General features: G+C 57.5%; 1 protein-coding gene across 1 annotated transcript; it reads left to right on the top strand.

Annotated features, from left to right (window-relative positions):
* The first annotated feature begins 873 nt into the window (after positions 1-873).
* On the top strand, positions 874-25,921 carry CYB5R3 (cytochrome b5 reductase 3). Its single transcript, XM_082666969.1, has 9 exons — positions 874-967; positions 10,196-10,327; positions 13,650-13,722; positions 14,081-14,187; positions 16,412-16,541; positions 17,021-17,104; positions 17,312-17,397; positions 20,944-21,043; positions 24,810-25,921. Exons 1-9 carry the CDS (start codon positions 947-949, stop codon positions 24,980-24,982), a joined length of 906 nt encoding a protein of 301 aa, XP_082523095.1. The 5' UTR covers positions 874-946; the 3' UTR covers positions 24,983-25,921.

The following is a 25,921-nucleotide window of genomic DNA, read 5'->3' as shown; positions in this document are numbered from 1 at the left end:
TGCACATGCTCAAGTAAAGCTTTCCTATTTGATTACTTCCTTTGCAATCAAGGCCAGAGAGCCCCGGCGGGCCAGCATGGGCCTACACAGAGCAGGCACCTGCCCACTGTCTGTTGAATTCACTCATTCAACAAGTATTTATTGAGCACCTACTATATGCTACTCTATGTTCTGTGCTGGGTTCCAGGCAGGCAGGGGACTTCAAAGCAGAGTCCTGCTCTCAGGAAGCCCACAGTCCACTGTGATGGGGTGGGGCTGGGGGCAGACCATCCCTGAAGAAACACAAAGGGTGACTTTAGCTTAATGCTAAGTGCCAGGAAGACCACAAGAGGTTGCCTGGAGAGGGAGTCAGGGCAGGCCTTGCTGAGGACGGAACATCTCACCTGATGCCCAAGCAAGAAGCCAGGGCTGACCCTGAGGCAGTTAGGGATGGTGTTCCAGAGAGGGAAAGGCCTGGAGGCGGGACCAAGCTGAGCAGTTTGAGGAACAAGAAGGCCTGTGAGGCCCAGCAACGTGCTCAGGGGCTCAGGCTGAGGTCAGGCCAAGCGGGGCTTCCTCCTGCAGGCCTTGGAGGCCGCGGTGGAGTTTCCGGATTTTATTTTAGATCCCATCAATAGGGGGCGCCATCTTCTCCCCTTTAGGATGGCAAACGAGGCCCAGAGACTGCCAGCGTCCCCGAGGCCACTCAGCGGGTCAGAGCCCCGCCGCAGGCTACCGGGGCGACTGCGCCGGCGCCCGGCTTCGCGTTCTAACGGATCCTCTCCCTTCAACCCTCTTCCCGCGGACGGAAGCGGGCGGGGCGGGGCGGAGCCGGGCCTCTAGCTCGGCCTCCCGCCCCCGCGCCCCGACTGGGCCGCGCTCGGGCCCGCCCCTCCTCCTCGGTGACGCGGCCCGGGGGCTGGCTCGGTGCGCGGCGGCGGCGGAGCGAGTGCAGAGCGGCGCCACCATGGGGGCCCAGCTGAGCACGGTAGGCGGGGAGGGGACGCCGGCTGCCGCGGGCCCGGGGCGTCGCTGCGGACCGGCGGGCGCCGGACTCCCGTCTCGGGCAGCGCCGACTGCGCCCGGCTGCTAGGGGCGGGGGGACCGGGCTCGGACGCGGGGCGCAGGACCCCACCCGGCCCCGCCCCACCCAGCCCGCCGCGCCCCGGTCGTCCCCGTGCGGCCGTGATTCACGCCCGGGCCTCTGCACCCGGGCCCAGCACTCCCGGTCAAGGGGCGTCACCCGGAGGCGGGCGGCCACGCGTTCGGGGTGCCCCGCCCGCCGCCGCCGCCGCCGCCCCCCTCAGCCCGGACGGCCGATGAGTGCGGATGTGTGCGCTAGTGCTGAGCGAGTGCGGGGGTGAACGTGGCCGGTGCCCCCGCGTGTGAGTTAGTATGAGTGCGACTGAACACGTGTGAAGTGTGAAGGAGGGAGCGCGTATGTGTGAGTGTGAGTTTGTGAGGGCGTGTGTGTGACCGGGTGTGTGGGTGTGACGTGTGCGTGTGCAGGAGTGTGTATGGGGGTGAGTGACAGTGAAAGAGTGAGCAGGTGTGCGGGAGTGTGACCGTGAGTACCTGCGAGTGTGTGCGTGTGGAGGGGCTGTGAGGTGTGTGTGTGTGTGTGTGGAGTGAGTGTATGTGGAGTGGGTGTGTGTGGAATGAGTGTGTGTGCGTGTGTGTGCGCGCACACGTGCGGTGTTGCTGGATCGCAGTTTTTACCGACAACAGCCCCTGAACCCTCTCCGTGGGCTGCAAGCTAGGCTCTGGTCTCTCTTAACCCAGCAAACATGAGAGGCCCCAGCCGTTGGCCCCATTTTACAGATGAAGAAATGCCACTCAAGACTTGGCCACGGGCCGGGCTGGCGGAGTCTGAACTTGTGGAGCTGCAAAGTCCATCGTCATGCTGTCACTTTGGTTCGGCCCAGGGCCACCCTCCCTCGCCCTCGGGCCTTTCGAATTTCTCAGAAGCCACAGTGGTGGTGCGTGGCTTGCGCTCCACGTTGAGGCTGTGGCCAGAGGGCAGTCCCCACCCACACATGCGGGTGCCTGGGCGCTGGCTGGGGGCACTTGGGCAGGGCTGCCCCTGGGAGGATTAGGCCCAGAGCCTCTTGCCTGGCGTCCTCCTCCACCTCCTCCCTCTGGCTCTGTGGGGCTCCCCCTGGGGACTCGGCAGAAGGCCTCTTGGCCTGGGTGTTGGCTTGTGAATGTGTGACCCAGCCCAGGACTCTGGGCGGCGTTCAGCCCAGGGGGCGGCTTTGCCCAGGGCTAGCCTGGGGGCATCGCCCCAGCTCAGCGTGTTCCCAGCAATCCCCTTCCTCCCTCACTGCTCAGCCTCCGGACCGGAACCCAGACCCCCGCCCCTGCTGTTTTCCCGCAGTGCTTCTCACCTTCTAGCCGTGTTGGTTGGGTTTGTCTCTGTGTCCCCAAGGTCTGGCTGCTCAGTGTTTTTGCCGAGGAGCCCAGGACCCCTTGGAGCCCCTCTATGAGGGGCAGAGCCCCGTCTGAGCGTCAGGAGACCTTCACCAACTCCTAAGCCTCCTCTATCCAAAGGGTGGCAGGGTTGCCCTTTCCTCGTGGGCCCTGCCGGGGTCCCCACTTGAGCCCAAATACCCGGAGCAGACCCCAGGCAGGCCTCCTGGCACAGCGGCTCCACGCCGTCTGCGGGAGGCCAGCACGGGCTCTGGGCACCAGGCGTCTTATCTGAGATGTGCAGGCCCTGAGAGAGGCCTCCTCCCACACACCGGAAGTGGGGACGCGGAGGGGTTGGCACTTGAACCTGCCCGCCACCTGGGGGTATGTTGGGGGCTTAGCCTGCCGTCCCCGACTCTGGCTCCCCTTCCCCCAGCACAGTTGTGAGTGCTCAGTGGACCCTGACAGGCCGCCACCACAGGTAGAGTCCAAGGCTTTTCCCCTGCCCCTGGCAGCTCTGTGCCTAGTCCGTGGTCCAGACACCCAGCCCCTGGGAAGCAGGGCTGGGTCTCCCCTGTGGAGGGCAGCTCCACTGTCCACCTGCCCCTCCTCCTGGGTTCCCTTTCCCAGAAGCGCAGAGCCAGGAGCCCCTCGCTGCAGAGCTTCCTCCACTCCCTCCCACTTGCTCCTGCTTCCCAAGAAGGGGGCCATGAGGGAGGTGGACACGCAGATCCCAGATGGACAGCTGGCGGGCAGCGGGCAGGGAAGCCTCAGCACAGGGGGCTGGCACCTGGGGGGTCCTGGCAGGTCCCTTTGCCCACCCAGACCTGACCTGGGTAGAGCGGATGGCAGGGTCCCGGTGGGGAGTTCCAGGGGGTGAGCAGCTGGCTGGGTGCCACATGGGGGTAGTAGGGCTACCCAGCTCCTCGGCTGTGGTGGGTGAGCTGGGGGCTCCCTGGAGGCATCCTGGGACTCTGGCACCCCGTTTCCCTCTCCCCTTCCTGTGTTAGCAGAGGTGGGGAAAGGCAGGTGGTGGGTTCCCTTGTGGGCACTGTGTGGCCTATGGGGCACCAGGTCAAGGCCTGGCGAAGCAGCTGTCCCCTAGCTCCCCTGGGGAGCTGGGGTGACGTGGTGTGTGTGTGTGTGTGTGTGAGCAGCACAGCTGAGGAGGAGCTGGGGTGGGACCTTGGCTTTGGCCGCCTGCCTCCTGTTTACTCTGCCCACTGCTTGCAGGGGTGGGAGTGGTGCCTTGGACGGGGAACAGGGCATCCCAGCCCCTTGTGAGTCTGGTAAAGCCTCTAGTTTTCCAGAGACGAAGCTTCGCCTTTCCACGGCACCCTTCTCTCTGCCCGTGTCCATCTCCCACACTGGCTTGAGCTCCCCAGGGACGCGGTCCCCTGACCTGTGTCCGCTGCATCCCACATGGGCCCTGACAGCTGTGCCCACTGGGGTTTGTGACCTGAAGGACTGACTGACAGTGAGGGTCGGCTCACAGCTGCCTCCAGAGAGGAATTTGTGCAAAGTCCACCCTTGCTCTCTCAGTGGCCCGACTGTCTGCAGACGCAGAGGGACTGTGCAGGGCTGGGGCTCAGTGCTCGGACCGAGCTGGGTGCCAGTTCTCACCCTGTCTCAGTGTCCTCACTGAAGTGGAGTGGCCATAGTGCCCGCGTCCCGGGCTCAAGGACTGTGCGAGATACGAGAGTGTCGCGTCTGGGAACGGGGACTGGAAGGAAGGCTGGTCACATTATCCACCGCTCACTGGCACAGCTCCTTCCAGCAGCGGCTGCAGTCCCACCACACCTCTGGGAGGCAGGTGTGGAAACAGCCAGGAGTTCAGGATCCAACCCCTCAGCCCTGTGCTCCGTGGAGGGCCGAGCCCCACCCTCCCCCGGAGGCATCTGATCCCTTGTCCTGGTTGTGGAAACTTTCAGACAAAGTAAGAAAAGTCAGAGAGAGACTGCAGTGCAGGGGCTTGTTCTTGTCCCTTCGTGAATTTATCCACGAATATTTACTGAGTGTCTCTGCTCTGAGTGCTAGAGATGAGACACCAGGTCCCCCGCCTTCCTGGGTCTGCCGTCGCACATTGTCTGTGACCTCACGTGGGAACCTGGCCCAGCCGTGTGAGCCCAGGGCTGGCAGCCAGGGCACACGAAGCTGGCGCCTGGGATCCGCAAGTTCGGTGTAAGGGCCAAGGCCAGTGTTGAGGACTCATCTTCAGAACTGTTGACAAATGAGTCATTTTCACGGCTCAGCACATAACCATGGGCTGGCATTTGGGGCAGGTGAGAGATTTGGGGTGAACAACAGAAAATTGGGAACCGAAGCCCAGACTCCACCCTGGGCCGCCCTGAGCCACAGTTTCCTCGTTTGTCAAATGAAGAATGCAGTTGGCCTGTCTCCCAGTGCGGAGGGTCAGTGAGGAAGTGGAAGGGAAGGTGCTTTGCAGACTGTGAAGCGAGCTGCAGGCCAGGGGGTCTTAGTTATTAAACTTGGCTGACCACTTAAACGGCTGTGCTGGGGGGAAATAAGACTCCAGAGAGCACCAAACATAACTCCACTTGGGCTCTTAATGTCGTTGAAGTTTATTTCCAGGACTCCCAACAATGGTGATTTCCTGCAAACGTAGCTTCGCTCAACTTTTTCCCTAAACAATGTTCTCCATGGATATGGCTTCCCTGACTGATGTGGGAGAGGCCTGGAGCAGAGGACTCATCAGAGTCGCCCTCATCCCCGTGGAGTTTGCAGAGGCTGCGGGGGGGGGGGGGGCGCTCCGGATGTCTGCTGAGGGCTTGCTTAGCTAGAGGGTAAGAGTTGACGTTTGAGCTGGGCTCTGGAAGTGGAATAGGAGTTGTTGGATGAGGGAAGAGAAAGGGCATTCAGGGCAGAAGGGAGAGTGTGCAAAGGCCTAAGGCAAGAAAGGCTTGTGACCGGATAGTGGGGACCTTGAGTGTTGGCAGTGGGGAGCCGTGGTGGGTGTTTGGGGGTGGCGGAGCAGCCTGTTAGTCTGGGCAGCTGGGGCTTCACTGCAAGAGCCGGGAGATTGGACTGTGCTGGAGCAAGGGGATTTGGGCTGTGGGCTCCGGGGCATCTGTCCTGGGAGGCGGCTTGGGAAGAGCCACACTTGGGGCTGGACAGGCCTGGGTTGCGTGGCCATGGGTGAGTCACTTAATCTCTCTGAGAAATGGCTGTGAGTCCTCTGAGGACTGGCTTTCCTGATCTGTAACTTGATGGTAATCACAGTACCTACAGCCTAGGATTGAAGTGAGGATTATGCCAGAGAATTCACGTCCCACTCTTGGAGCAGCGCCCGCTCGGGGACACTGGCCAGTTTGCTCTAACATGGCCTGTTGCAGCCTCGATTCCTCCCCAGCCCTAGGTGGGACTGTCCTCATGAACTTGAGGAAGATGGAGCCTGGAGAGGTGAAGATTCTCTCCTGAAGTCCTGAGCTGGGTCTCAAACCCAAGTCTCCTGACCCCAGAGCCCAGGGCTGCCAACGGGCCTTAGATGCGACCCAGGGTGGGTGAAATACCACTTGGTAGCCAGGACATGGTAGGTGCGGGTTAAGTGGGCAGGTGGCCAGAGACCCTTTGTGTGGCCCTGTGTGGGCCGGAGGGGTGCGCTGGGGCGAGCTCCCTCAGGCCTTCTGTTTAGACCCATTGGTTAACAGACGAGGGGCCCCGTGGGGCAAGGCCGTGGCTGCAGCCAGCCTGGAGGCTCTGTCTGCGGGAGAGGCACGGTGTTTTGAGCCCAACAAAAGGCCTGTAACCAAAGCTTCGGCTGGGCAACTTGAAGCAGCTGGGCCGGTTTGGGGGCGGGGCCAGGCCCGGTGTGGGATCTTGGTGCCTCTGCCCTTCCTTCATTTGGGTATTCCGTCTCCTGGGTGATGGTGGCCCCAAGAGGGTGGTAGAAGAACCTGTGTGCGTGCCCACATTCCACAGGTTATAGACCCTTCGGTGACCTCAGCCCCTCATCTCATCTCATATCCCAGCTCCCTTGGGCTGTTGGCCAGGCAGTGGCCCTCACCTTCCTTCTATAGCCAAGAATACCGAGGCTCAGAGAGGCCTCAGGTACTCAGCCGGAGTGTCCTCCCCAGTTGATAGAGTGGGGGGTCCTGGCAGGGCTTCTGGGAAGGGAGGGAGCAGTGAGGCTGGGCCTTGAGAGGTGAGAATCTTCTCACCTGACCCTCAATAGGGCAGGGGCCCATTCCAGGTCTGTCCTCTGTAGAACATGCTACCTCAAGAGGCCTGCAAAGGAAGCAAAGAGGCCTCCATGCAAGCAAGGAACTTGACTCTGAGCTTCCTGGCAGCCAAGGCAAAAAGGGGAATTTGTAGTGTTATGATAAGAAGAATACACACGGTCATCTGCTGTGAGAACTAAAGTCAGGGAGGTACACTAGGGAGGGTGAGTGAACAAGCTGTGAAACAGTTTTCTTGAGAACCAGTATTTTGGGAGAACTTTTGGTTGTTGACCCCACTATATGAACCACTAGTGTGGACTTCCTTCTTCACTTTTTTTTTTGTTTGTTTTTGTTTTTTCGTTTTTTGGTTTTGCGGTACGCGGGCCTCTCACTGTTGTGGCCTCTCCCGTTGCGGAGCACAGGCTCCGGACGCGCAGGCTCAGCGGCCATGGCTCACGGGCCCAGCCTCTCTGCGGCATGTGGGATCTTCCCGGACCGGGGCACGAACCCGTGTCCCCTGCATCGGCAGGCGGACTCTCAACCACTGCGCCACCAGGGAAGCCCCCTTCTTCACTTTTTATTTTGAAATAATTTCAGACTTACAGTAAAGTTGAAAGAATGTATAAAGAGCCCTTATATACTCTTCATCAAGATATACCAGATGTTAACATTTGCTATATTTACTTTATTGTGTGTGTGTGTATTTTAAACTATTTGAGAGTAAACGACAGATATGATGGTTCTTTGCCCCTAAATACTTCAGCATCTATCTCCTAAGAACAAGGACATTCTTTTGCATAATCACAGGACGATGATCAAATCAGGAATGTAAAACTGATACAGTGCTATTGTCTAATCTATGGGCCTTCATGCATATGCCACCTATTGTCTCAGGATTGTCTTTTACAACTGTTCCCCCCCCCCCCCCCCCCGGCCCAGAATCAAATTCAGAACCACACATTGTATTCAGTTGTTCTGTCTCTTTGGCCTCTGTACAGTAAGTCCCCTACAAGTTGCAAACTTTCAAAGGTGCGAACGTGTGTGAGTGAAAGACACCAACGTCAGGCGTGAGTGAAATTGCAGCTTGCCCTCCGTCTCCTATGGCTGACGATCCTTCAGCTCTACCGTCTCCCACCTCCTCTCCCTCCTCCAGTCAGTAACTCTTCTTGCCTGTTCACTCGAGGCCAGCCCCTATATGCTAGCTGTTGTACTGTACTACTGAACTTTTCAAGGTACTGTACTGCAAGATTTAAAATGTTTTCTTTATTTTTTTGTTTGTTTTTTTTTTGTGTATTATTTGTGTGAAAAGTATTATAAACCTATTACAGTACAGTACTGTATAGCTGATTGTGTTAGTTGGGTCCAACTTTGTTGGACTTAACAAACAAATTGGACTTACGAACGTGCTCTCAGATCAGAACTCGTTCATATGTAGGGGACTTACTGTATTCGTTTCCTACGGCTGCATATAAATTGCCACAAACTAGGTAGCATAAAACAATGGAAGTTCATTCTTGCATAGTCTGGAGGCCAGAAGTGTGAAATCAAGGTTTTGGCAGGGTGTGCTCTCTGGAGGCCTAGGGGAGGGGCCTTCCTCCTCATCCTGCTTCTGGTGGCTTCCAGCAGTCCTTGGCCTCCTTGGCGTGTCACCACATCACTCCAGTCTCTGTCTTCACACAACCTTCTCCTCTGAGTCTTCTCCTCTGTCTTAGAAGGACACTTGTCATGGGATCTGGGGCCCACCAGGGGGATCCAAGAGGATCTCATCTCAAGATCCTTAGTTTAATTACACGTGCAAAAACCCTTTTCCATCCCCAGGATCTGGGTGGACATGAGTTTTAGGGGAGCACCGTCCGACCCACCAGAGCCTCCTTTAATCTGGACCCATTCCTCGGCCTTCGTTTCTCTCTTTTTTTTTTTTTTTTTTTTTTTGCGGTACGCAGGCCTCTCACTGTTGTGGCCTCTCCCGTTGCGGAGCACAGGCTCCGGACGCGCAGGCTCAGTGGCCATGGCGCACAGGCTTAGTTGCTCCGCGGCATGTGGGATCTTCCCGGACCGGGGCACGAACCCGCGTCTCCTGCATTGGCAGGCGGACTCTCAACCACTGCGCCAGCAGGGAAGCCCTGGCTTTGACGTTTTTGAAGAGTGGTGCCAGTTCTCGCGGCGAAAGGCCCTCGGTGTTTCCTTGTGTCAGAGGCAGGCTGTGTGCTCCTGAAGGAAGGCACAGCGTGGTGCTGGGCCCTTCTTGCTTCGTGTCAGGAGGTGCACGGTGTCAGCTGGCCCCTTTCCTGTGCTGCTCCCTGGTTAGGGTGGGGTCTGCCAGGTTCTCCACTGTAGGGTTGGTCTGAGCGGTCTTGAGGCTGTTGTTGTTCTCTTCCTGAGTCTCACTTGTGGTCCAGATAGTGGAGGCTGCCCAGGACTCGACTTCCGGATGGCCAAGGGTAGCTGCTGCACACAGATACCCAGTGAGGTCAAGTGCCTGCTGGGGGACGGCCTGGGTTAGCCGATCTCCATCTTCACAGCCAGAGAGTGTAGCTTATGACTCCCATTTCACAGATGGAGAAACAGGGCAGAGAGGCTAAGTGCTTTTCCCAGGGGCAAAAATAGCTAGAAAGAGCAGCAGGCTGGTTGTCTTTCCTTGCAAGGGTGTCCTCTCCAGGTAAACCTAAGTAGTTTTATTTGGCCATGGGATGTGGGTTTTCTCTGTTTTTAAAAAATCCAAACCGCCTCTAGGGTCTTTGTGAGGCTGCGATATGGGGGGCAGGGGGCTGGCAAGGAAGAGGTTCTCAGAGCCACGCAAGAGGGTGAGTGATGATGAGGGTGAGGCCTGATGTTTAAGAGTGTGATTGGGGAGGCAAGTGGACTCAGGTTTGAGTTCCAGCTCCCCACCTGCCTGCTGTGTGACTGTGGGTGAGTTGCTTCACCTCTCTGAGCTGTTTCCTCATCTGTAAAGTGGTGGTGATGACAGTGCCTACCCCATAGGGTTGTCATGAGGTTAACCCCTGTGCAGGGCTCTGCATGATGCTAGGAGTAGACTCTCAGAGCTCCAGGGGACCTTGCAGATCACCTGGTCCAGTTCAGTTCAGAGAGGGGAAGGGACTTGTGCAGAGTCACACAGCCAGCAAGGAGCAGAGCTTCCTAGTGTCTAGCTCAGTGCCTTGGCTGCCCCCACATCTGAAGGCAGAACCCCAGGGCTCAGGGGTTTGTCTGTTTGTCTAAATAGAGCTAGCACTTGACATCACTTAATAGGGCCAGGGAAATTGACTAAAGGGAGGGAGGGAGGGAGGGAGCACAGATACACAGTGCTCAAGATTAAGCACAGGTACTTGGGAACTTTATGCTGAGCTTCCTGGCAGCCAAAGTGAAAAGGGCTACATGCTCAGTTATGTAGCTTTCTTTGTCCCCATTCCTTAGGGAAAATGGAGCTTTTCCAATGACTCAGTAACACAGTGATAGGTTTCATGAGTCTGATTTTTGTAACTTCTCCCAGCTGGCACCAAAATGGAGCTGGGGTTCCCTGGATGAACATGATGGGGAGAGGGTGTTCCTGGTAGGGGAGAGGCCCGGAGGTGTGTTTGGAGGAAGGGCAGGGGGCAGGCTGACCTCGTGGGTCTGTCCTGTCGTTTCAGTTGGGCCACGTGGTCCTCTCCCCAGTCTGGTTCCTGTATAGCCTGTTCATGAAGCTATTCCAGCGCTCTACCCCAGCCATCACCCTCGAGAACCCGGACATCAAGTACCCGCTGCGGCTGATTGACAAGGAGGTCAGTGTGGGGCCTGAGGGCGTCGTGGGGCATGGGCACCTCTCTGTCCTTGTCAGCATCACAGCATTTCACAGGCACCTACTATGTGCTCAGGGCATGGCCCCTTGTGAAGTAGGTCCCATTATCTGCCCATTTTACAGATGGGGAAAGCAAGGTGGTCCCTTTCTAAGGCTACCAGTAAGCGGCAGAGGGCTTTGAACTCAGGTCTTTGCCCACAGAGCTGGTTCTTTGAACCACACTCACTATTCCCCAGAAGGCCAGAGTGGGAGGGACCCTGTAAGGACTCTTGGGTCCAAGTAACCATTTAATGGCTGTGAAAACAGAGGACAAGAGAGGAGAAACTCAGGTCACACTGTGAGTTAGGGGCAGGACCAGGACTTAGGCCTAGGCCTCGCGGCTCCCATCCCAGTGCCCCTTCCTTAAAGATAAGGTCTCCTCCCCTCCTCCTTCCCCGCCCGCAGGGTCACCCACTCAGGGCCCCTAGAGTCTTTTGCATCTGTCAGATTCCCTGCGGGTGGGCGGGGCGGCTCCATCTGCTCCTCCCACAGGCTTGCTCCTGCCCTCCCCACTTGATGCTTTTCCTTTTCAGACCTCTGATCGTGATTTAAAACCATCCTCTCCCTCCTTTGCCCAGCCGCCCACCCTGTTAGGCTGTTTCCCTCCTTAGTCTCTCTCATCAGAGCCCCTCCCATGTGCTATTTCTGGCCACCACAGCTGCCTCAGGAGGGGTGTGACAGGGAAAACTGAGTCATGGGGCAGAGAAAGTCAGTCACTTGCCGGAAGCCTGAGTCCTGGGCTCTAGTCTGCACCCGGGCTCCCCATGAGAGCTGGGGCTCCTGTGACTGTACTTGTAACAGGATTTCATAGAAGTTGAAAACCAGAGAGAGGCAAAAAGAAAAGAAAAAGAAAAAAAAATTACTGCTTCCCAGATGAGACCACACTTATCCTCTCAATATATCTTATACACAATTTTTTCTTACTAAAATGAAATAACAATGTTTTAAAAGCTTTTCCTTTTATAAAGTTCTTTTTCTTTGTTGTTTTTTAATTCCCAAAGTAATGTATGATATATATGTGCTCGCTATAAAAATTTTACTTTTATAAAATAAAAGCACATGTTTATATGTGCCCTGTTCATGAGGTGTGAACGTTCCCCTCCCCCATAACCCCTTTGCAGAGGGTCCCCTTCAAGGGTCACCGTGAGCCGTTCTGGTAGTACATTCCTGTGTACATGATGTGTGGAGGTTCAGGTGTGTGCATACTTAGTTTCTCTTTTTTAATAACTTGAGTTTTTACCCAGCTGTACAATATGGACACCTTTACATGTCTAACCCAAAGCTGATTCATTATTTTTTATTTTTTTTATTTATTTTTTTTTTTGCGGTACGCGGGCCTCTCACTGTTGTGGCCTCTCCCGTTGCGGAGCACAGGCTCCGGACGCGCAGGCCCAGCGGCCATGGCTCACGGGCCCAGCCGCTCCGCGGCATGTGGGATCTTCCCGGACCGGGGCACGAACCCGCATCCCCTGCATCGGCAGGCGGACTCTCAACCACTGCGCCACCAGGGAAGCCCTGATTCATTATTTTTGATGACTGTCTGGTATTTTGTCACAGGATGTCACACGGTGGACCCTCCAGGCCCCTTGGATTGATCAGGAGGCACACGTGCTAGCAGTTCCCCTCCCCCATTGTAGCCTAGTGGTGGGCCAGCAGGTGGGCCTGCTCTTGGTTATTTTGCCGTGGCCCAGGGAGGGGTCCCGGCTGTGGGCCCCTCCCCTCTCTGAACGGGACTGGACCAGGCGATCAGCAAGGTTGCCCACAGCTCTGTGAGTCTACTGCTCGGGCCATCACGGCCAGCACCGTGCCGAGCCCTCACACACGTTAGCCTCATGACTTTTGCTGTGCTGGGCTAGTAATCATCAGTGTCTTTCTCTCACTTCTGTTCTTCCTCCAAAAACATCTGGCACGTGGGTTTCTGACCTTGAGCCCCAGGACCAGTTGATAATCCTGGGATCCGCTTGCGGGAGGCCCTGGGGCTCCGTTTGCAGCTTCAGGCCCGGACTGTGGGGCAGAGAGGCCCACTGGCCGCCGACAAGCACTGCGTCCTAAGTGGTGGCTGGGCACCGTCTCTCCTGAGATCCAGGCCACCTGCCTTGGCTCACACGCTTCAGTGATGCTTAGAGTGACGCTCTGTCCCTTTGGAGAGGTCTGGCGTCTCCCCTCCGGGTGGTAACACTCTCCATCACTGGACCTTGCCTCGTGTGGGCGTCAACATGTGCTGGACAGCTAGCTGCCTGCCTTCCAAACGGCCCCTCGACACCCACCATCCTGCTGCACCTGGTGCAGGGGAGACCTCACAGGGGCCTTCCGGAGCCCAGGTCGGAGTCCGGGCACTGGGTTCGGTTCCCAGCTCTGACACAGCTCACTGTGGGATGCTCGCCTCCCTGGCCCCAGTCAGGACTGGGCTCCTTCCTCAGCCCAGCCTCACTCTTAAGCAGCCTCTGCCCCACCCTGGAGGGGGAATGGCCTTCACCCATTGACCACACCCTGGGTGCACACCCTGTCTTAGCCATGGCCAGCCCCAGTGACCTCCTGGGCAGCAAGGCTGCCATGCCTCCTGCCCTCTGCAGCCCAGCCACGGTCATGCTGTCCCACTTCTCGGGGCGGGGGGCGGCTGTTAGTGTAGTGGCTTCTAGAGCCCCTCTCTTGAGTCCCAGGCCTGGCACATGGGGCCTTGTCTCAGCTCTGCCCCACTGCTGGCCCAGTCCCTGAGCTGTTTCTGCCACCCCAGGACACTTCTCAAGCTGTGGCGGAGGTGGATCCTTTCCTCCTGTCCCTGGAATTTTCTGGGCTTTCTGGCAGCCTCCCTTTGGGATCTTTTTTTTTTAAAGCACAGGTTCTAGGCACGCAGGCTTCAGTAGTTGTGGCACGAGGGCTCAGTAGTTGTGGCTCATGGGCTCTAGAGCGCAGGCTCAGTAGTTGTGGCGCACAGGCTTAGTTGCTCCACGGCATGTGGGATCTTCCCGGACCAGGGCTCGAACCTGTGTCCCCTGCATTGGCAGGCGGATTCTTAACCACTGTGCCACCAGGGAAGTCCCTCCCTTTGGGATCTTGAGCTCACTCCCTGCTCCGACCACCTTGCCCTGTGGCCCTGGGTGGGTCAGTGCCCTTCTCTGGGCCAGTGAGAGCAGAGGCACACCCAGTGTGCACCTGACCTCTGTGCCCTTGCCCACGCGTGTGCAGGTGCTGGGGAGGGGTGGGCACTCTGAGTCTGGGGGCCCCTCTGCCCTGGGTGCCATGCAGCAGCTCACGCTTCGTTGCAGGTCATCAGCCATGATACCCGCCGGTTCCGCTTTGCTCTGCCGTCACCCCAGCACATCCTGGGCCTCCCCGTCGGTGAGTGCGGCCCCAACCCAGCACACGTGGAGCCGGTGCTGGGACAGAGAGGTGGGGGCTTTGCCTTTCAGTTAGTGCAGGGAAGGCTTCAGGGAGGAGGTGACAGCCACCCTGGGCCTTCAAGGGTGAGTGTCAGGATAAGAGGCCAGTTGCTTCAGTGTCCCCGGCAGTGGCACGAGCACGAACAAAGGCAAAGAGATGGGACATGATGGGAGTCCCTAGGGGTGGCGAAGGGAGCAGTGGGAGCCGAGGTCAGGCTAGGCTTTGAATGCTGGACGGGGTGCAGCGAAGTGGGCTGACAAGACCCAGGGGGCCCTGCAGGGGTAGTCAGCCCACACTCACCCCTGCTGTCCTGCAGGCCAGCACATCTACCTCTCGGCTCGAATCGACGGGAACCTAGTCATTCGGCCCTACACGCCCGTCTCCAGCGATGACGACAAGGGCTTCGTGGACCTGGTCATCAAGGTGAGGTCTTGGGGCCACAGCTGCTTGGCGCGGGGGTGACCACCTCGCAGCCAAGGCCCCACAGTCTGATCTCTGAAGGCCCTGTGTTCGCTGTGCCTGGTTCCCGAGTGAATAGCAGATCATAGTTCTTAGCACAAGCCAAGCTTTGGGGTCTCGGCAGAGGGCAGGGGTCGGGCTCAGGCTGAGCATCTGCAGAAGAGGAACCAGGCAGGCCCACCAGCCCGTGGAGGGCTCACCTTCCTGCTCTCGGACTGGCGAAGCCCAGTGAGCTGGGCACCTGCCCTTCCCCTGGGAAGCATCCCACGGGCCCGCTGGGGGTGCAGTATGAGGAGCTCATGGGACCGTGTCCGGGAGCCGGGGTGAGGGGCTTTCTGGGATCCATCACCGGTCGGGGGCTGGGTGTGCGCTGTGGGAAGATGTAGCCATTAGAGGCAACAGACCAGAGAGACGTAGAACAACCAGCAAGGATCTTACAAAACAAGATGCTGAACAGAAGGAGAAATGACAACTAGAGCCCGGTACATGTTTATGGAAATTAGAAACACAGACTTTCCAGCAGTGATCCGTGTTCTCTGATTACACACCCACCCAAAAGTGTGAACCAGCCCAGGCCGGTGGGCTGGATGTTAGAGACCCTCCCTAGTCAAGGCCCAAACCTCCATGGCCGCCCTGGCTCAGCACCCCCGGGGATCAGGCTTGCTCTCTCAACTCCACTGTGCAGGCCCCAGGGCCCCCTCACTGGACCCTTGGGTGGGGGGACAGGAGCAGAGACCCCCGCTGGGCCTCAGCTTCAGCCCTGGGTCTTACAGGGTCCTGGGCTGGGCGCTGTGTCTGTGAGGGCAGGAAGGGAGCTGGGCCTGTCAGTCCTGGCTCTGGCCTGGATCTCCTCTTCGCTTGGTGTCATTTAGACCCTGTGCTGGGTGCCCAGGCCCACCGGCCTCGGTATCTTGTCTTTGGCTGGAGAATGGACACTGAACAGGTGGTCACACAGAGGTCAGTGTTTGTTCAGGGGACAAGCACAAGAGACTGAGCACCTAGAATGGGCACCAGAGCTGGGGCGGGGGTGGGGTGATGAGAGCTGCCCCCCTGAGCAGGCAACAGTGAGGCAAGGTCTGGCGGCTGAGGAGGCGGCAGCCAGGTGGAGACGGAGGAAAAGGACCTTCCAGGTGCAAAGGGCCTGAGGTCAGGAGGAGGCTTGAGGACTTGAGGGACCGAAAAGGGAGAGGTCAGCAGGGCCAGGCAGATCCTTGGAGGCCCTGGTAGTCTGGGGCTTTGTCCGGAAGGAAAGGGAAGGTGGTGAGAGTTCAAGCATCTGTTCTTGCTGAAGTCTCTCGAGCCAGATGTGGAGGAGGTGTTGGGGGGATTCAAGTAGCGATGGAATACTCACCAGGACCAGGCCCTTCCTGGCTTGGAGACCTCACTGGCCCCCTTGGCCCTGGCTAAAGGTCAGGCCCCCAGCCTGGCACGCAGTGGGCTCTGCCCACTCTCCCTCCACTCTCCCTGCCCCGCACCCCAGACACACAGACACATCCCCTGTGCTGTAGCCGCAAGCTCTTCTCCCCACCCCACCCCCGAGGCCCCAAGCCCTATTAGACGCCCTGGCCTTTGCCCACGCTGTCCCTCCCCCACTGCCTCTCCCCCTTCTCTGCCCATCACTCCTGCTTGCCCTTAAAGCCCAGCAGAAACGCCCCGTGGTGCAGCCATCCCAGCCCTGGGGCTCCTCCCCTGTCTGCCCATCTCTCTGTACGAGCGTTGTAGCACATCCCTTTTTCCAAAGCTGAAATCCCAAAAGGCACAGGGAAGGAAATTGTTCCAAGAGTGATGTTTTTATGGCAGCACGAAGTGGAAAGAATTGAACATCCACCAGGAGGGCCGGCTTCCCAGAGCCTTTACTGAGCTGACAGCCATGGGGATCTCCTGCCGGGGGAGGGGGCGGGGGGTGTTCACAGAGATGCTTCCTGGCAGAACATTATGCAGCAGGCCCTCGGGTCGCTGCCTTGGACACCAGGCTGATGCTTTGCCCTCCAAGGGGATGTTATGGGGAGGGCAGACCACTGCGGGGGACGGGACACAGACGGGTAAGTTTTGATGGGTGGAAGGGGCATCGTGTGAGAAGGCCACACACGACCGCAGAAGACCCCAGAAGAGCGTCTTCCCACTGTGGCCCAGAGCTCACCCCGGCAGCCCTGGGAACGGGGAGCTGAGGACTGTGGGTGTCTTGCAGGTTTACTTCAAAGACACCCACCCCAAGTTTCCCGCTGGAGGGAAGATGTCCCAGTACCTGGAAAGCATGAAGATTGGAGACACCATTGAGTTCCGAGGCCCAAATGGGCTGCTGGTCTACCAGGGCAAAGGTGATCCGGGTTGGACTCCCCGAGGACCCAGTGGGGGCGGTGGATGCTGGGTGCAGGTCCCGACTCTGCTGCTGTCTGGATGGGTGACTCTCGCAGGGCAAGCTATCTCCTCTCTGGGGCCTCCGTTTCCCTGGCTGTTAGGAATCAAGGTGGCCGGCACAGGGGTTGCAGACCAGATGCGGCCCACAGACCCGCTTTGCTTGGCTGAGAACAAACAAGGGGTACGGCTGAGCTGGGCCGCCCCGATTCTCCAGCCTCCCTGCTCCCCAGCCATGCGCAGTGAGGAACTCGTCCTCGAGCTCCTCTCTGCATTTGAGCTGGTCCCGGTGCCGCCTTCCCATCCCCCTCACCCTGACTGGCTGGGGGCTGTGGTGGCCGCCGCGCCCGAACCCCTGAGGCGGGGGCAGCTTCTCCAGCCCTTCCGACCCCCAGGCACAGCATGTCTGAGAACTGGGCCTCACCCCTTCTCCTCTCCCCAGGAACGTTTGCCATCCGTCCGGACAAGAAATCCAGCCCTGTCATCACAACGGTGAAGTCTGTGGGCATGATCGCAGGAGGAACGGGTATGTGGACCCGGAGCCCCTCACTGAGTCCCTAGCGGGCGGATGTCGTGGTTCGGGGCCAGGGTGTGGGATGCGGCACAGATTACAAGTGACTGGGAGCTTCCCAAGGTCCCAGTTGTCCTGGCAGCTCTGGGCATCTGCCTGACACTGGGCCTGCGCGTATGCAGCAGGCGCTCACGCGGTGTGTGGGGGGTGGCTGTGTTGCAGGAATCACCCCAATGCTGCAGGTGATCCGTGCGATCATGAAGGACCCGGATGATCCGACCGTGTGCCATCTGCTCTTTGCCAACCAGGTCAGTGGGTGGACCTGAGGTCTGCAAACCCGACTCCTGCTGAGAGGGGGCGAGGCCCAGCAGGCACTGCTCAGGGGTCTGCACAGCTTTGCGGAGATGCTCAGGGAGGCTGAAATGTGAGGGGTGCTCTGAACGTTCTGTGCACAGCAGCCCTCACAGGGGCTGGTGGGGTCAGGCTTTTCAGTGCGGAGCTCAGAGCGTCTCACCTGAGCGGGGCTGCTTTGGTGGAGGGGTGAGGCCCCTGGAGCACCCACAGCTCCTCTGGCTGCTTCCTTGGCACCTCAGGGTTCCCTTCACCGCACACAGAGTTTGGAACCCACCAGTGAAGTGGGAGGAGCCCGAAGGGCCGTTTTCACAGATGACGTGCCAAGGTCCCACCTGCGCGAGGTCCCTGAGCTGGGGGAGTTGGGACAGGGTTTGGACCTGGGCTCCCCGGCTCCTGAATGCATGTCCTCCTCCCCACACCCGCTGCCTGCCTGCCCTGGCCTGCTGTGTGGCCTTGGACAAGTCACTCTCCCTTTCTGGGCTTTGCTCCCTCGCCGTGGAATGAGATGATGAAGCAAGGTCATCACAAGGGTCTTTCTAGGTTCAGTGTTTCATGACTGAATACGTGGATCTTACAGTGATGCCCCTTTTGGGGGAAGCTAAGACGAGGCACCCCCTACCTGTGTGGGGGCCGTGCCCAGGCCCCCTGTGCCTCTCAGATGTGGTTCAGGTCAGTTTGCCCCTGGGTCCATCTGGCCCAGGCTCCACTCCGCGTCATCTGTGAGGACATCGAGCCTGGAGGTGGGGGGGGCCGGGCTGAGGTCCCCGGGCTGAGGTCCCACACAGCTGCAGAAAACTGCTCTGAGGCCAACTGAGGTGGCCTTGACTAGGGGTGGGTGGAAGCAGCCAGAAATTCCAAGCTGGCTGGTGGGGTTGAGAGGGTGGGCAGCGTTCAGCTTGGTAGTGCTGGGGCAGTCTCTGTGGAGGCCGTCAGCCCTCTGTCACCTGGACGGGCATCTTTGTGCCCGTTAGCAGGGGCAGTGGATTCTGTATCTCTCTCTGCACTTTAGTCAGTGCAGTGTCACGAGTCCTGTAGCCTCTGGAAGCCGTGAGGGAGGAGAGTGAAGAATGCAACTAAGTATCATATGAAAATCGTTCTGACCTCAAGGTCCCTCTGAAGGGTCTCGGGGACCCCAGGGGTCTGCAGGCCACACTGTGGGAACTGCTGCTTTGCTCCAGTTGAGTCGTTGCCCCTCCCTCCCCCGTCCTCAGTGACCTCCGTGCTTGGCTTGGACGGGGGCCGCAGCCCCTCCATTTGCCCATCCGTAATGTAGGATAACGGGGGACCCACCTCTCGGGACGGTTGTGAGGGTTGAGATGGCCTTGGATAGGAGCGTTTAACGTTGCAGACGTGTGCATTCTTCCTGGAGTGACCTAGTGATGGGAGTGGAGGCTGGTGGGGAGGCAGGTTGAGGACGGCATCCTGAGTCCAGGGGAGGCCGGGGCTCTGCCCCCAGCCTAAGGGAAGCACGACTTTTCAGAAGGGCATTAGGGAGTGTTAATAAACGGCGGGGCGACCTGGTTCTTGGACAGGGAGACAGATATTCCGAAGGTGTCAGTTCTTCATAAAGTAATACTCGAAGTCCCAGTGGGGATATTTTCTCCCCTTTAATATGACAAAATGATGCAGTATGGCCTGGAAGACAAAGTACACATGCACAGCCAAGAAAGTTTTGAAAAAGGAGAGTGACAAGGAAGAACTTAGCGCACTGGATATTAAAACATACTGAAAAGGAGTGTTGAGTTAGTTGCTATGCACTTGGAAAAAACGAAGTAGATCCCTACCTTACCTGGTACAAAAATGAAGTTTAGGTTAAAGATACACATGTAAAAAATGGAAGCTTTAAAAGTAGAAGGTGAGGGCTTCCCTGGTGGCGCAGTGTTTGAGAATCCGCCTGCCAATGCAGGGGACACGGGTTCGAGCCCTGGTCTGGGAGGATCCCACATGCCGCGGAGCAACTAGGCCCGTGAGCCACAACTACTGAGCCTGCGCGTCTGGAGCTTGTGCTCCGCAACGAGAGAGGCCGCGATAATGAGAGGCCCGCACACCGCGATGAAGAGTGGCCCCCGCTTGCCACAACTGGAGAAAGCCCTCTCACAGAAACGAAGACCCAACACCGCCATAAATAAATTAATTAATTAAAAAAAAATAAAGTATGAGTTCAACATATGCCCTTTTCTTAGGAAAAAAAAAAGTAGAAGGTGAGCATTTTTACAGGAAGTATTGATGAATGAGTGAACAAGGATGGTCAGTCTAAGCAAGACACCAGGGAGAGCCCGTCAAGGAGAAGATCGATGGAACCATCTGCTTAAAAATGAAAAGCTCCCCTGAGGAAAAACACAAACTATAAATAAGGTAGAAAGATAAGTAACTGGGGATGAGACATATAATGCATCACCAGTGAAAACTAATATCCTTCATATAAAAAGTTTTTACAAACTAATAAGATATTACTAGACCAGTGACAAACTTACTTATTAATAATAAAAAATAAAACATAAGCTTTACTTTCCATTAACCTGATTGCCAAAGCTTAAAGGGTCATTACCCAGTGCTGGTAGAGGTGTAGGGAGGTGGACACTCCTGGGCACGCTGCTGGTGTGCGCCTTGGTGTAACCCACCCGGGGATTGTAAAGCAGCTGCTGTGTTGAACGCCCTAACCGTGTGGAATTTTCTACCCTGAACTCCACTCCCTCGAGTTTATCCTCAGGAACAGGGCAGTGAGGGCGGTCAGAGAGGCATTGTTCATAAAGAGGGCGCTCAGAGACGCAAGAGGGAGGAGATATGGGGATATATGTATATGTACAGCTGATTCACTTTGTTATACAGCAGAAACTAACACACCATTATAGAGCAATTAATACTCCAATAAAGATGTTAAAAAAAAAAGAGGAAAAGAGGTTGCTCAGAACAATCTCCACGCCTCTCCCATGGTCTCCCTCACCCAGCCTGGGGCTCAGGAGAGGTTTGTGACCTTTTCTGATCGACAGAGCTCTTTGGCTCCCAGTTTCACAACAGTCTTATGAGATCAGTCACGCCACCCACTGGCCTGAGGAGCCCTGTCCGTCTGTGAGTGACCTGCAGACATACAGGGCAAAGTCTGTGGTTAGGAATGGAAAGAGGGGCCGTTTCAGGAGCAGATTGCTGATGCTCCCTGGGGGTCTGAGAAGGCTTCCTGGAGGAGGTGACAAGCTGAACTCTACAGGGCCACGTGGGGCTGGCTAAATGAAATCAGTGGGGACGGAAAGTGGGGAGCTGCAGGCCAAGCAGAGGGATTGGCGTGGGCAAGGCTGCGGAGGGCCAGGTGTGATCTGGGGAAGTAGTATCTGTATTTCCTAGACTGTGGACGTACAAGCTGAGACGCCAGAACATAGAAAGACTTGGACTTTCCCTGGAAGCTTTGCCAAGTGTGCGGCCCATGGGTGGGCGGGATGACGAGGGTCTCCAAAGGCAGTCCCTGTCGCTGTCCCTCCTGACCGCTGGGTCCTGTCCCCCTGCAGACTGAGAAGGACATCCTGCTGCGGCCCGAGCTGGAGGAACTGAGGAACGAACATTCTGCGCGCTTCAAGCTCTGGTACACAGTGGACAAAGCCCCTGAAGGTGAGAGCGCCCAGGCGGGTGGGCTGGGTGGAGGTGCCGGCCCATGCTCACCTGGCGGAGCCCTCTGCCGTTGTGGAGGCTTCTGCGTGCATGGTCTCCTTTGGTGCTCACTGTGGCCCTGTGAGAGGAAGGTGATGAGGAAAGAGGGATTAGAGAGGGAACACAGTGGGAAAACCCCAGAGCTAGGGCTTGAATTCACACCCGCCTCCTCCAGAGCCCCAGACCTTCCCCTGCCTGCCCTGCTCTCAGCTGGACAAACAAGGCCAGTGTTCTCCCCTTGGGCCGGGGCTCACTGTGGGGCAGGTCTCCAGGGCCAGTGCTGGGGTGAGGGTGAGTGTTTCCACATTGCAGTGTATACCCTGTAAGGCACTTTACACCCACTTTCTCTCTAATCATCAGCCCTGGAGTGTGGGCTGGGCTGATGTACAGTTACCTTCATTCTACTTATCCAGGTGTTTAAGCTGTTTGCCAAGGTCACATAGGAGGCGGTGAATGAGGGCTGCCCCTAAAACCTGAAACAAGGTTGCCCTCTGGGAGCTAAACTGTACTCCATTCTCATGCCTTAGGTAGATGTGGTTACGAAAAATATCTTAACTTCTTCTCTGTTGTAAGAAAAGCAGCAGCTGAGGCTTCTTGGTAGATAACACCAGTCATGTTTGGCTTCAGGGTTAGGAGACTATAGGGAGTGGTGGGGACTGTGACGAATTGGAGAGCATCTGCCTGTGCAGAGGGGCAGCCCCCTCCCAGCTGCGGGCAGCCCTGCTGTGCAGGAGTACCGCCCTGGAGGCCAGCCTTTCCATTTTTCAGGGGAAGCTGGGGGCCTGCATTTTCATGGGAAATTTTTAAATATTAGAAACTGGACATTTTCAAAGCACCCACGTGGGCACCAGCTTGCTGCCACACTGCCCTTGCTTTGCCTCCTCCTCCTCACACAGCCACCCGGTCCCCTGGGACTCAACCACCACAGTGTGGGGAACAGGCCACCCTCTGCTTCCCCCAGAAATGAGCAGGCGGGCTCTGGGGGTACCCATCTCAACAGGGTCCATCCCTGAGAGAGGAGCCACCCTCCTGGGTTGACCAAATCGGATCCTGGGCCCCTGGTGGATCCATGGACCTGACAGTCTTGTTCCAGGGCTTCTGGCTGGACCAGCCGTCCTGGGCCCACCTGTGTCTCAGTGGGTCTCCTCCTGGTCGGACCCCTCACTCTGTGTGTTCCCAAAACCAGCCTGGCCCGAGCTGATGTTCTAGCTGGGGAGGATGAACAGGAAACAGGTTTATTAATAAATTATAAAGTACAATAGCAGGTGATTAGTGAGACCCAGAAAAGACAAAGTGGAGTCATAGAGACTGGAGGTCGCACAGGAGGCACTGGTTCTGGGAGTCCGAGCTTCCAGTAAAGAAAGGATTTTTTTTTTTTTTTTTTTTTTTTTTTTTTTTTTTGCGATACGCGGGCCTCTCACTGCTGTGGCCTCTCCCATCCAGCTCAGCAGCCATGGCTCACGGGCCCAGCCGCTCCGCGGCATGTGGGATCCTCCCGGACCGGGGCACGAACCCGTGTCCCCTGCATCACCCGGGAAGCCCAAGAAAGGAATATTTATCTTGTACCCACGTCTCATTCAAAAGGGGGAAATGAAAGCTGGTTTAGCTCCCTTCTGGTTGCAGGTTCTAGAGTGTGGTCAGGTAGGCTCATTGGCCACGATGGGAGTGTCTTTGCAGGGGTCTCTACTCCTGTTGCCTGCACACGGCCTGGCCACAGGAGGAGTGGGCACTGCCCTCTGGTGGTGACACCTGGCAACGCCAAACCGACGTGCCTCCTGGGGACAGTTTTAAGAGTAACCAGTTACTGGCCAAGGAGAAATGCCGTCGGGTAGCCCCCCGGTATCCTGCACTTACGTTTGTCATTACCCCGACCACAGTTCGAGAGTAGGTCGGGTATTGCCGTAACATTAGGCATAAGCTGGAAAGGGTAGACGCTGAGGAGGAAAATGGTACCAGGCCAGCAGGCAGTTGTGGAGCTAAGCAAAAGAACAGGGGAGAGGGGCCAGCTGACTCTGTTTCCCCTACAAAGTCGCCTTCAGTATACAAGTAAAGAAAAATACACTATCTAAAAACGGCCTTGTGAAACTGAGATGTGTCTTACATACCTGTACATTCATTACACTAGCAAATATGGTTTAGTCCCATGCAGGTTTTTTCAAAGTAATTTTAGATCTGTTAATAAAATGTTATCTACCTACCTATGTCCCGCCTTGTTCCAGAGGGATTTTAGGCACCTTACAAAGACTCATAGAGTGAGTCGGAGTGGTATAAATGGAAAGTGGGAGTGAAAGAAAAACAAGGGCAGGGCCATAGAATGGAATTGGGAATGAGGTTTGTACAGAAGCATGGGCTGTGATGCACACTTGCTGTGGGTGGCCATGTATATCACTCTGAGCTTCCCAGCAGCCAAAGTGAAAAGGGAGATGGGGTCAGTTACTCAGCTCAGTGTCCATGAGGTAAAGAATACCCCCTTGCTCAGCACAGCAGACTCTTCCTCATCCCAAGACCAGCTGGGACTGGCTTGGCCTCTCGCAAGGGACCCCCCCCATGGAGTGTACATGATGTGATGCAGAGAGCATTGTCTGCCGTGATGGGGGAGTTACGGCCCTGAGCGCAGATGTGGAAGCCAAGGCGTAGATCGGAGCCAGAGTGGAGCCGGGCTGGGTGTCGCCTCCTCTGCCTCTCCTCGGGCCCCAGTCATCAGAGCCCCATTCTCCTGGCGGAGCCCTGCCAGCCTGCCGTCCCCGTGGGCCCACCATGCTCCTGGAACTGGCTGGTTCCCCTCCCTGAGCAGCCCCTGCTGGCAGGTCAGTCCTGAGGGCCTGGGTGGGACGAGAGCCCTGCCAGCCTCGGGGCACCAGGTTCTCGCCGCGGGCACCAGCAGTGACTTGTAGGAATAAAAGGTGGCTCTGGATCTCAGGTGAAACCTGGAGACACACTGCGCATGTACACGTGCGTGTGCGAGACAGGGAGGCCGGCAGGACCTAGAGGAGCTGTTGCTGCCACGAGGGTCCTGCATCTGGAGCTTCAGCCTGGGTCCTGGCCTTGCTGTTTTCAGGCTCACCGATTGCTTATTTGGGACGCATTCCGTTACTCATCATTTATTGCGTAACTACTGTGTATGGGGCTGTCTGGGCACTGGGACTACAGCTGTGGACCAGACACAGCTCCTCGTGGACCGACATGCAGTAGAGGGAAGAGTCAGACAGTGGGCACAGGGCCAGTAGGTAGCATGGAGGGTGGTGGGGCAGGAAATGTCACCCTGACCAGCCTGGCACTGGCTGGGGGACCTCTGGGACCTGGGGCTAACGTCCCAGCCCTGTCCATGCCTTTTTGTGTGACCTGGGACAACTCAACTCTGGGTCCTCTTGGCCTCAGTTCCCACATCTGTAAAACGGGATCAGTAACCCCTGCCCTGTCCGCCCACAGGGCGTTTCTGAGGGCCACATGAGAGGCCAGTGGAAATGAAATGCATTGCACGCTGTGAAGCGTGGTGGGGGAAAGTTGATGGGCTTGCCTTTGTGGCACAGGTGAGCCAGGCTTGGGGGCAGGGGATCGGGCTGAGGGTTTACTTGGCTCAGCCTCTTCATTCTTCAGTGTTTGTGGAAAGAAGGGAGGAATTCATGGCACAGGAACTTCGTCACGGAGGAGAGGGTGCTGGGCGGGTGGGCAGTTGGCAGTTGGTCACACAGCCATACTCGGGCTCACCTGGTCTCCCACCCCGCAGCCTGGGACTACAGCCAGGGCTTCGTGAACGAGGAGATGATCCGGGACCACCTTCCGCCCCCAGAGGAGGAGCCGCTGGTGCTGATGTGCGGACCCCCGCCCATGATCCAGTACGCCTGCCTGCCCAACCTGGACCGCGTGGGCCACCCCAAGGAGCGCTGCTTTGCCTTCTGATGGGCGGGCCCTGGCCAGTGGCTCCGCCCCACACTCACCGCGCCCTGTCGCCCTGTCCGTACCCACTCCTCCTGCTGTCGTTTGTTAACACCACTCTCCCCCACGTCTCCTGCTGCAGCCGGGTTCAGCCTGGCCTGCCCGTGCCTGGGAGGTCACCCCGCTGGGCTGGCCCCCCGAGGGGCCCCTTTGGGAGCAGGGCTCTGTTACAGGTGGCTGCTGTCGGCCACCTTTAGGGCAGATTTCTGTCTGGGCCTCACTGGAGATGTCCCCCCCACACACAAAACACACACACTACTGGGCCGAGGCTGCCAGCACCATGCTGCCCACCCTCCCCAGAGCATACCACACTCTGGAAATAAACATAAATATACGGGCAGCCCATAGCTGCAGGTGCCAGGCCCCTACCCACTGCCTGCTTCAGGGCCACAGCCAGGCCTCGGCACCTGACACTACGTGGTAGGTAACACCAACACGTCCTGTTGACGGGGCTGCTGGGGTGAGAGGCTGCCCTGACCCCAGGGCACAGGCCCGGCCAGCAGGGAGTTGGGCTCCCCCTGGGGCTGGACTAGGAGGGGGCTGACCAAGGGCCCTCCCATCCGGCACACGGGCCCTCCGGGAGCCTTCGCATTTCCCTGAAACACCAGAACGTTCGGGCAGCTTTGGGAGTTCCAAGCAGTTGACCTCTGATCGACCAGCTTGGGGTCCCGGGCCGCCAGTCCTGATGGGAGAGCTGAGATGATGTGTTTATCCCTCTGTCCCAGACCCCCCTCCTGCTGCCCTCACCCCAGGTGGGGGAGATTTTGAGCAGAGCCTCTTGTCTGAGGGACATTCTCAGTGGCCTCGACGTTGCCTTTAGACCACAGCGTGTCATCCTCTTGCATATCGGCTTTTCAGAGTCATTTATGAGCACACATAACGTTGAAGTAAAACTTTGCTAAT

The sequence above is a fragment of the Grampus griseus genome (genome assembly GCF_964374135.1).
Source record: "Grampus griseus genome assembly, chromosome: 11".
Lineage (NCBI taxonomy): Eukaryota > Metazoa > Chordata > Mammalia > Artiodactyla > Delphinidae > Grampus > Grampus griseus.
The sequence above is the reverse complement of the archived record's forward strand: the minus strand, read 5'-3'. Positions and strand labels throughout refer to the sequence as shown.

Coding starts and splice junctions, on each gene's coding strand:
- CYB5R3 (XM_082666969.1), top strand. CDS start 947: ATGGGGGCCCAGCTGAGCACG. Junction 16,542..17,020: donor GCTGGTCTACCAGGGCAAAG/GTGATCCGGGTT, acceptor TCCTCTCCCCAG/GAACGTTTGCCATCCGTCCG. Junction 17,398..20,943: donor ATCTGCTCTTTGCCAACCAG/GTCAGTGGGTGG, acceptor GTCCCCCTGCAG/ACTGAGAAGGACATCCTGCT.